Consider the following 11,790-nt stretch of genomic DNA (forward strand, 5'->3'; position numbering starts at 1 on the left):
GTTATAAAAGTTGGATTTTTGACAGAAGTGGGGACAGACATTGAATCTATGTGGGTAAGAATTCCTGAAGTGGCCCCCTAATATTTTTTGTGTAATAGAAAAAAGTGATACTCACATATTTTGGTAGTCCATGATGTCACTAAAAAACCCCTGAAACGATTTTTCAAAATTCGCATTTTTTTAAAAGTTATAAACAATTAAACTTTTTTGCAACGTTTTGGAAAAAATTCTGTATCTTGAAATTGGCCGAACCGATTTTAATAAAAATTGGTTTGGAGAAAGATTAAGATACGTACTTTTGATAAATAAATAAATTATGAATAAAAAGTATAATTTGTTTAAACAAATTATATTGTTAATTTTTAACTTTATAAATTAACAATGTTCTCAGTCGATTTTTCCAATTTTTTTTATAGAATCATAAAAAGGGGCTTTTCACGATTCCATGACAAAAATAAAAAAGTGGGATTCTCAAAAACTTTAGAAGATATAGAATTTTTAGTCTTAACGCGCGCGAGTTTTCTGAGCAGCTCACGCATACGGCGCGGCATCTCCCGCGCGCCCCGCGCCAACCAAGACTCCATGAGAGTTCCCGATTATAATATTTTATTAACTCAATTAAACTAAACAGTTGTTTATATGTATTTTATTATTCATATCATTTTTGTTTATATTTAATAATTTTTATTATTTATAAAATTTCTGTTTATAATAAGTTTCTGATTATTTAATTTTAATGATAAATTTTCAACGTTTTTTAATTGTTTTTGTTAAATGTGTTGATGGCTGCTTTGCACGAAAAACAAATGAACTGTCCTATTAAATTTTTAAATCTATAATTCCACGAATTAGGCACTTTCACAAGATTTTTATAAACTGCTTTATGTTCGTTTTTTTCAACGGGTTGCAGCAAGTATTTGTTTTTGGCATATTTTAAGATTTGTTTTTATAGCACATACGCGAAAAAGTAAAATTTTTAATATACAACGTGAAAAATACTAATCGAAACAACAAACACGGACTTACATTTATGTATACGTAAAGAAAATACTATGATCTAAAAACGAAATTATCATGTTAGGTGAATGACCAGACGATTGTCGCGATTCTTTTGTTTTCACGTGAAAACGCGCAAATTTTCATTCAGTGCGCATAAACGTGAAATTTGTTAAAATTTTGACAGCAAACGTTAAACAATGCGGTCTAGAAAAATAAAACACGGATTCGCAATAATATATTTTATTATTCATTGATACATAAACAAAACAATTAAAAAACGTTGAAAATTTATCATTAAAATTAAATAATCAGAAGCTTATTATAAACAGAAATTTTATAAATAATAAAAATTATTAAATATAAACAAAAATGATATGAATAATAAAATACATATAAACAACTGTTTAGTTTAATTGAGTTAATAAAATATTATAATCGGGAACTCTCATGGAGTCTTGGTTGGCGCGGGGCGCGCGGGAGATGCCGCGCCGTATGCGTGAGCTGCTCAGAAAACTCGGGCGCGTTAAGACTAAAAATTCTGTATCTTCTAAAGTTTTTGAGAATCCCACTTTTTTATTTTTGTCATGGAATCGTGAAAAGCCCCTTTTTATGATTCTATAAAAAAAATTGGAAAAATCGACTGAGAACATTGTTAATTTATAAAGTTAAAAATTAACAATATAATTTGTTTAAACAAATTATACTTTTTATTCATAATTTATTTATTTATCAAAAGTACGTATCTTAATCTTTCTCCAAACCAATTTTTATTAAAATCGGTTCGGCCAATTTCAAGATACAGAATTTTTTCCAAAACGTTGCAAAAAAGTTTAATTGTTTATAACTTTTAAAAAAATGCGAATTTTGAAAAATCGTTTCAGGGGTTTTTTAGTGACATCATGGACTACCAAAATATGTGGGTATCACTTTTTTCTATTACACAAAAAATATTAGGGGGCCACTTCAGGAATTCTTACCCATGTGTGAGTGATCCAGAAGGTGGCGCCAATTCTAGCTAGTGGCCGCTGCTGAAATAACTTACCCCAAATTACTCCACTTTAAGTCTTTAATAAAATAATTTCCTCACAATATTATTGCAAAAATGGAGAAGAGCCCCACTCAGTGACCCTTTCTTTATTATTCCTCCAAATGCCAACTCGAAATACTTTATCCTTTAAAGATGAGAAGAAATCTACGAAACCCCTTTTTGCCAATGTTTAAACATTTTTTTCAATAATTATTTATCAAAAAATGTTGTATGATACACGTGCGTAAATCTGATTATACTCGTGTGATTTGCATCACTCGGCTTCGCCTCGTGCTGCAAACGTCACACTCGTATAATCACTCACTTTACGCACTTGTATCATAAATAACTATTTTAACCATTTTTTGGATAAATTATAAACATTTCGTCTTGTGCAGCTTCATTCAAAGATAAATAAAAAATTACTTTTACTTAATTTTTGCTCAAATATTTGATTTTCTTCTTTGGTGACAAATACATTGATAAATATTTTAATTTTTTATTTCGGAAAATAATGTTTGAAACAATGATATTTTTCTAGACTGTTTTATTAGTTGCACTTTTTAAAATTTTCAAAAACTCCCGCCAAACTATAGTGCATGCAATACAATCTATAAAACACGCTTGAATATAATAAGAAAGTCAATAGTCCTCAATTGTAATAACACGATTAAGACACACGATTGGGGACAATAGAAATTTCTTTCCTATTGTTTTCAATCGTTTTCAATTAATTGTTTCTAGAAGAGAAATTTAAGTACTGTTAACAGTATTTTTTTAAAAAATATTTATTACTGTTAACAGTAATTAAGTTTATATAAAAAAAATATTTCTTGCATTATTTAAGAGACCGAATTTTTTTCAAAGTACAAAATATTGTAAAATGGGACGATAGCATTTTATTTATTATTAAGTGGGATTAAAACATAATTTCGACAATTTTTGATATCACCGTATATTCATAAATACATCATGTCCATCTCTGTGTTTATAAATAATAAATACCAATATTATTTTAAATCAATAATTTTATTTTATTCCTCCGTTTTATTATTCATTATAAAATAATCAAATAATAGTAATAATATAACCAATACATTTTTGGCTTGGTCCTAGTTGTGCCTTCGTTTGAACCAGTTCCTTGAGAGAGTAGGGACGATTCTGTCTGATTTATATCAGTGGAAGCAGACCCTGCTGATGATGTTTCACTTATGTTCAATTTAGACGTAGTTTCACTTGTAGGATTGGTCGTAGTGGAGCCTTCGTTAGTACCAGTTTTTTGTAGGACTGGGGATGATTCTGTAAAATTTATATCAGTGGAAGCAGACCCTGCTGATGATGTTTCACTTATGTTCAATTTAGACGTAGTTTCACTTGTAGGATTGGTCGTAGTGGAGCCTTCGTTAGTTCCAGTTTTTTGTAGGACTGGGGATGATTCTGTAAAATTTATATCAGTGGAAGCAGACCCTGCTGATGATGTTTCACTTATGTTCAATTTAGACGTAGTTTCACTTGTAGGATTGGTCGTAGTGGAGCCTTCGTTAGTACCAGTTTTTTGTAGGACTGGGGATGATTCTGTAAAATTTATATCAGTGGAAGCAGACCCTGCTGATGATGTTTCACTTATGTTCAATTTAGACGTAGTTTCACTTGTAGGATTGGTCGTAGTGGAGCCTTCGTTAGTACCAGTTTTTTGTAGGACTGGGGATGATTCTGGAAAATTTATATCAGTGGAAGCAGACCCTGCTGATGATGTTTCACTTATGTTCAATTTAGACGTAGTTTCACTTGTAGGATTGGTCGTAGTGGAGCCTTCGTTAGTTCCAGTTTTTTGTAGGACTGGGGATGATTCTGTAAAATTTATATCAGTGGAAGCAGACCCTGCTGATGATGTTTCACTTATGTTCAATTTAGACGTAGTTTCACTTGTAGGATTGGTCGTAGTGGAGCCTTCGTTAGTACCAGTTTTTTGTAGGACTGGGGATGATTCTGTAAAATTTATATCAGTGGAAGCAGACCCTGCTGATGATGTTTCACTTATGTTCAATTTAGACGTAGTTTCACTTGTAGGATTGGTCGTAGTGGAGCCTTCGTTAGTACCAGTTTTTTGTAGGACTGGGGATGATTCTGGAAAATTTATATCAGTGGAAGCAGACCCTGCTGATGATGTTTCACTTATGTTCAATTTAGACGTAGTTTCACTTGTAGGATTGGTCGTAGTGGAGCCTTCGTTTGAACCAGTTTCTTGTGAGAGTAGTGTTGATCCTGTCTGATTTATGTCAGTGGAAGCAGACCCTGCTGGTGATGTTGCACGTCTCTCAATATCAGATGTAGTGTTACTTGTATACTTAGGCCAAATTAAATCTTCGTTTGAACCAGTTTGTTGTGAGGGTAGAGTTGATCCTGTCAGATTTATATCAGTGGATGCAGACCCTGCTGATGATGTCTCATGCGTTATATTTTTAAAAATTTGTGCAATCTTGTTTGACTCATCTTTAATCTGTAAAAAGTTTAATGTTTTATATAAAATATTACAATGAAAGTCAAGTTAGCTTTTGGTTTTTGTTCATTAACCCTTTCGTAACTTAGGTACTCTTGTGTACCACTTATAAAATTTGATATAACTCTTATAAAAGTATATATTATAGCAATAAATGGAATGGATTGTATTATTAATAAAAGCATCACGGGGTGTCTAAACAAACTTTAAATGACCACTTTTTTTACTTCGGATTCTTTCTTGCATTCGATTCAAGAACATAAAAATAGTGTGTAAAATATTTTTTAGTGAAATTCGTCGAGCTGTTTTTAAAAAAGTTATTTTTTGTATTAAAAAATAAATTTTTCAAAAATTAAAAATATATTTTGCCGATTAATTGATTAAGGAAATAGGTAGATTAATAAAATTACAGATTTTATTCTTTATAAATAGAATGAAAACTAATGTTTACATATCATAAGATATTAAAAAATTAACATTTTGTTAACAAACAATGTTAAATTAAACATTAAATTTTATATTTTTCTTTTGTTTATTATGTATGTAAATTACCGCAACATCGGTAGATTTTGAATTAATCAAAATTGATTTTTAACATAAAAAATATCATTTTTTAAAAACGGCTCGATGAATTTCGCTAAAAATTCTTTTACACACTATATTTAAGCTCCTGAATCGAATGCAAGAAAAAAATCCTAAGTAATAAAAGTGGCCATTTAAAGTTCGTTCAGGCACCCCGTGGCTTCTAACATATGATACACTTTTTTAGAAGTTATACGCATTTGAAAACAACAGTAAATATATTTGCAACGATTCTGAATACTTCTTAAGTTGCTAATTACATTCGAAACTATATAACTTCTACAAAAACTTATGGATTTTAATCTGTCAGTAAAGTTTTTTTTGGGGGTTTTCCCTACTTTTCAAGACCAGAAAAAAGTCTTTTAAAAAAAATGTTTAACCCTATTTTTCAAAATTAACCCTTATCTTTTTTCCTTAAACCCTTATTCCCTCTTAAAAATTCTTCTTATTATTTTTATTTGAAAGCTGAGATTTTTTTAACAAAACTGTATAATTATAAAAATGGGACAACCATGATTTTTCAAGAAAATTTGAAAAAAGGTCAGAAAATAGGTTTCTTTACATTTTCTCTTAAGCCCCATGTTGTCCTATTTTTATATTTATACAATTTTATTGAAAAAAAATTTCAACTTTCAAAAAAATTACAGAAAATTTTTTTATGGGGGATATAAAAAATGGTTAATAAAATAATATGGTTATAATTATTTTTAACAATAGTTAAAATATTGATAAAAAAGAAAAATGTTATATTCCAACATAATTTTATTCTTGACTTTTGCTTCCTGATTATTAGCAACAATTGGAATTCTTATGTTTTGGTACTCTCTGATAACAAATTTGAAATAAAATTTTAAGAATTCAAAATTTTAGATTCGTTTAAAATTAGTTACTCAAATGTTTTTGGGGTCGTTAGTTACGAATCCGAAGTCAGTTCTTTAAAATGTTATCAGTTAATGGAGCAATGATAAAATTCATAACTTGATCGTCTCTCAAATAGTACATGTCAATGTACCCAATAAAAAGAGAATAATTATAAGGTCTGTTGTTTGTCAGATTCACTATTTTTGTACATTTAATCACTTTTTGAAAATTTATTTTCCAAATTTAATTAGTTATTTTGAATCTTCAAAAACTGTTATTAAATTCATAATCGGCGATCCCAAAAACTCCAGAGTTATATAATGTTTTAACAAAAAACGTCTCTCACGATATCCGTGTAAAACAGCAAAAAAAACATAATAGTTGGTAGAAAATTTCAGTTAAGTTTGGAAATTATATTGCAATTCCTCCTTGAACAATAGACTCCCAGGTCCTTTGTTGAAGAATTACAATTTTAACCCGAGTTTTATTGCTTAAAAAATTTGTAATTTCAACAACTCAACTTTAAAAAATATATATTGAGATTCGTTAATATTTCTAGATTATGAATATCTAAAATTTATCATAAAATAATTACATTTAAAAAAGTTATAATTTATCTCGTATACCTTAAGTTTGATAAAAAAATGGACATCATTTTTGAATTTAGCTGACAAAGGAAATATCATATGCATAATAATGTATGAAAATAATATAAATCCATGAAAAACAAATATAATATTGAAATAAATATAAAGTTTTTGTTTAAACATATTGAAAAAGCTGGTCGCTTTTCACTTTTATGTGGGTATTAACGGTAATTCGACCCTTTTCGCAGGTAAATTTCCCAGTTCCATTTCAGTACCAAAATGCACCAAATTAGTACTGAGTTGGTACTGAGATCTCAGTTCCAATTTCCAAGTACCAATCCAGTACCACCCTTCCGGCAGGGCCATCTTTGTTTTAATTTTCGTTCAAAAATGACACTTTTTGAACTTAATGTTTTAATAATTTAACGCAAAAATATGTTTTTTCAGAAGAATCAGCGGTATGCATTGTACCCAAGATCTACTATATGCAATTGTTTTGTTTGCTAAAATTAATAACGATTAGCTCAAACATGAATAGAGAATAACGTACATTTCGAACAAAAAGGGTTAAATTTATATTATATATTTGTCATTATTTAAGCTAGTTTTACTAGTACACTGGAATCTCCCAAGAGAGGTATTCTCAAGAGAGGACTAAATATAAACGCGACGTGGTTCGGAGTGAGGGGTGAAGAGAAGGGAGGGGCTAGAAAATGCAACGTGAACGCAGGAGCGTCTATTCTGAGTGTAGCTTTGTCGCGTAGCGTTTTGATTCCGAATTTTTTTGTAAAATGACATTAAATGACATGTTTTTATAATTTGTTTAACTTAAAGAACGGCCCGTTTTCAAATCTTAATTAACATTTTTTAAATTTATAAACATTTATATTAGTAAAATGTATTTTGTTAAAAACCACATCTCCGATATTGGATATACGGCCCTGAATGTTTACAGTTTTCGAAATCAAGGGCGTATTCCGTAGAGAGGTCCAAGACTCTCGCTGTCCTCTCTTCGGAGATTCCAGTGTATTATTACCAAAATTATAAATGTTTGAAATAGTTATGCCTGATGTCTGTAACTATCTTTTACTACTATATCTCTAGCTAAATCTTAATTTTTTTTTGTCGTCTAATTTTCAGTGGATCTTTTAGATATCAGTGAATAGCCCACCCATTAAAAACAAATATGTGTCGAAATTCTTGAATTGTACCAATAGTAAAAATGTAAACTTTTGATTTTTTTGGAGAATCATAACAATTGTATAAAACGGTGAAAAAAAATTTGACCTATAAGTTTTCGAAAATTTTTTTCCTTTTCTTTCGAATAGTAGAAATTTTTTTTTAAAAAATTCAAAATTTACCCATTTTTTGAAAATCAAGAATATTTTTTACTTTTCTTTAAAAAAGGAGCCTTTTTTTCTTTTTTTACCCCTTAAAATGAAGCTTTAAAAGTAAGTATACAGCTTCATTTTAAGTGGTAAAATAAAGAGAAAAAGGGTCTTTTTTTAACAAAAAGTTAAAAACAGTTTTAATTTTCAAAAAAGTGGTAAATTTTGAATATTTAAAAAAAAAATTTGCTCGAAAGAGTAGAAAAAGCCTTTTCGATAACATATAGGTCAAATTTTTTTCATCAATTTATACCGATTTTTCAAAAAATTCACTATTTTACAAAAATTTTAATTTTCTTCCCCCTCTACATTTTTTGATAAAAATTAATAATAATTTGTGAGTGAAATATTTATCCATAGTACTAAATGTCATGCAAATTATAGCCTGCTCTAAGAATTTTTTTTTTGAATTGTTACAATTCAAAAATTTAGCCTCATATTTAAAAAATAAAAATGTTTATACCTGCATAATTTTAGCTCCTAATTGTTTATTAGTCTTGTTCAAGAAAGTAGAAGACCACGTTTGTTTTTGAAATAAATTCCTCATGTTTAAAATTACATCCTTCATTGTTTTTTTAATCAAATTTAAAGTTATTCCATTAACATTTGGCTGCTGTAGTTTTAAATTCTGAATAGACTTAACAACCATGTAACGAATTAAAAGAACAAATTTAAACAAACCTTTTGCAGAGTTAAAATTTTCATTGTTATACATACATTTATTCTCTTCTAATTCACATTTAAATGAGAGGTTACCATATAATTTATTAATATCATTTAAAAAATTTTGATAACTGACATTCTGTTTTCCTAAACTGATTTCTCTAACGTAACATAGAAGAGAGTCATAGAGAACTTGAATTAAAGATTTTTGTATTTCATTAGTTTCTTCATTTATACTTATTTCAAAACAACATGCTTTTTCAGATGTTTTGGAAAATATTTTAACAATAGAATTTAGTATTATTTGAATATTATCACCAACTGTCAATATGCGTTCAACATAAATGTCTTGTTGACTCTAAAAAAAATTATAATATTCAGCATCAAAACAATAATATTATTATTAACGTTAGAAAATAGTTATTTATGATACAAGTGCGTAAAGTGAGTGATTATACGAGTGTTACGTTTGCAGCACGAGGCGAAGCCGAGTGATGCAAATCACACGAGTATAATCAGATTTACGCACGTGTATCATACAACATTTTTTGCAACACTCACCTCTGAAGTTAAGTACTTATTATGAAGAATTCCAACTATCTGTAAGAATAATTTCGATTGTATAGAATTAAAAAAATCAATCGAAGATCAGGAAAAAAATCATTAAGCAGGAGTGTATAAATTTAAAAGTAAAGTTTGTTTTTTAATTTTGTAGTTTTGTATGGTCTAAAACAATCCTTATATGAGAGATTCTTTTTCAATCGCCCCAGCCCAAAAAGTCAATGTTCTGGGATTGGCTTCATACTTTGGTAAATTGTTGTCCTATATGATAGTAATAAATCCCTAAAATATAAACTCATTAAAAAAATATTCGTAGAAAGTAGAGGGGGTTGAAGTTTTGACGTTAAGGGTAACATTGTCATTTTCAAATCCGTATAACTATGACAAAAGTTAATGGATTTTAATTTATCTATAATGAATTTTAATGCATTTTTCACGTACTTTTCAAAAATGTATACAAAATTTAGAAAAAAAATTTTTGACCCCTTTTTTTCAAATTCAACCCTTATTTTCGTTTTTCACCCCTTCGGGTATTTTTTTTTTATTTTCATTGGAAAGCTGAGGTTTTTTCCCATAAGCTATGTAAATATGAAAATGGGACAACAATAATTTTGTGAGAAACAGAATATTAAAGTAGGCGGTGCCGATAAGGGTGCAGTTAAGGGTAACACGGTTATTTTCAAATCGGTATAACTATAACAAAAGTAAATGGATTTTAATTTAACTATAATGAATTTGAATGCATTTTTCACGTACTTTTCAAAAATGTATATAAAATTTAAAAAAAAATTTTTTCACCCCTTTTTTTCAAAATCAACCCTTATTTTTCGATTTTCACCCCTTCGGGAATTTTTTTTTTTATTTTTTTTATTTTCATTGGAAAGCTGAGGTTTTTTCCCATGAGCTATGTAAATATGAAAGTGAGACAACAATAATTTTGTGAGAAACATAATATTAAATTAGGCGGTGCCTACCTAAATCCTCAAAGATGATCTCCAGGTATACCCCTTATCGGCACCGCCTACTTTAATATTCTGTTTCTCACAAAATTATTGTTGTCCCATTTTCATATTTACATAGCTCATGGGAAAAAACCTCAGCTTTCCAATGAAAATAAAAAAAAAAAAAAAAAATACCCGAAGGGGTGAAAAACGAAAAATAAGGGTTGAATTTGAAAAAAAGGGGTCAAAAATTTTTTTTTAAATTTTATATACATTTTTGAAAAGTACGTGAAAAATGCAATAAAATTCATTATAGATAAATTAAAATCCATTAACTTTTGTCATAGTTATACGGATTTGAAAATGACAATGTTACCCTTAACGTCAAAACTTCAACCCCCTCTACTTTCTACAAATATTTTTTTAATGAGTTTATATTTTAAGGATTTATTACTATCATATAGGACAACAATTTACCAAAGTATGAAGTCAATCCCAGAACATTGACTTTTTGGGCTGGGGCGATTGAAAAAGAATCTCTCATATTATGTGAGAGAAATTTCGGTGCGTAAAGTAAATTTCAGTGTGTAAAGTAATAGGTATTTCAGTGCGTAAAGTAAATTTCAGTGCGTAAAGTGAATCACTTTACACACCGCGTTTGAAAAAGAGCTTCTTTACACACAATTTTCGGTGTGTAAAATTTAACTTTATAGGTTATTGTTGCAAAAACAAAATTTCATTTATGTGAATTTCCAAAAAATTATGTACTATAGTACTAAAAAAGGCTAAGGGGAGATTTAAATTTTTTTCAAAATTAACATCTGTTAAAATTATAAAATATAAAAAATTACCAACGTAAAAACATTTAATATTATAAGTGCATTAAATTTATAAATAAATGTAGTTTTATTGTAATAATTATTGTGTTAATTAAATGAAACTCTGTTCAAAAATATATACAAAATTCTTTAAGGAAGTGAAATTTCCTTCTTGAACAATTCAAATATATTTAAAAATGCACATAAGTCAACTTCTTTTGTATCACTTTATAAATTTATAAAAATAATTTAAACTTTTTTTAAAGTCAAAAAAATACGTTACTTTCTAACAAAAAATGTGTCTAGTACATTATTATTTATTTGTAATTTACCTCATTTTTTTGATTTTGAATTAGTTTTAGAACTAAATTTTTCGCTTCATCCACATTCTTCTGCTTAACAGCTATCTGATAGTTTTCATTTTTATTCTTGACAGTTGTAGATGTGTCACGATTTGCATTAGAACTTGGAATACTTTTACAATATACCAAACAAATCAATGAATTGACACTCAAGTAGAGAAGAAAATAAAAATTGCTTCTCATTTTTACTTTATTCTTGATGTAGGTTTCACTGGGTGTAGATAGAATTTCAAAAAAATTCTTCCTTTTATACAGAACTTTTAGAGCCACATATGAAAAACTTTGCATATGTGCCCTAAAAATATTGGTCAGGGCGCACTTAAAATACTTTTTAATGCCAATTCACAAATTAGAAGGCAACATATTCATTTATGTTAAGAATATATAATGCAAACTATAGCCAATGAAAATTATTCACAGTAATGAAAAAGTTATGTTTAGTTTACAAAGAAACAATTTTTTTATTTCTATTTCGTGAATTCTTTTTGATAATTAAAATCG

General features: G+C 28.4%; 1 protein-coding gene across 1 annotated transcript; it reads right to left on the reverse strand.

The window, feature by feature from the left end:
* Window positions 1-3,036: 3,036 nt before the first annotated feature.
* On the reverse strand, window positions 3,037-11,520 carry LOC127283763 (mucin-5AC-like). Its single transcript, XM_051308844.1, has 4 exons — window positions 11,260-11,520; window positions 9,169-9,207; window positions 8,408-8,965; window positions 3,037-4,526 (listed from the first exon to the last, which is right to left on the reverse strand). Exons 1-4 carry the CDS (start codon window positions 11,470-11,472, stop codon window positions 3,084-3,086), a joined length of 2,253 nt encoding a protein of 750 aa, XP_051164801.1. The 5' UTR covers window positions 11,473-11,520; the 3' UTR covers window positions 3,037-3,083.
* Window positions 11,521-11,790: the final 270 nt, after the last annotated feature.

The sequence above is a fragment of the Leptopilina boulardi genome, unplaced genomic scaffold, assembly GCF_019393585.1.
Source record: "Leptopilina boulardi isolate dan_hultmark-lab unplaced genomic scaffold, ZJU_Lbou_2.1 LbouV2_310, whole genome shotgun sequence".
Taxonomy (NCBI): domain Eukaryota; kingdom Metazoa; phylum Arthropoda; class Insecta; order Hymenoptera; family Figitidae; genus Leptopilina; species Leptopilina boulardi.

Coding starts and splice junctions, on each gene's coding strand:
- LOC127283763 (XM_051308844.1), bottom strand. CDS start 11,472: ATGAGAAGCAATTTTTATTTTCTTCTCTACTTGAGTGTCAATTCATTG. Junction 9,208..11,259: donor TTCAAAATCAAAAAAATGAG/GTAAATTACAAA, acceptor TTATTCTTACAG/ATAGTTGGAATTCTTCATAA. Junction 4,527..8,407: donor TAGGAGCTAAAATTATGCAG/GTATAAACATTT, acceptor AACTTTTTACAG/ATTAAAGATGAGTCAAACAA.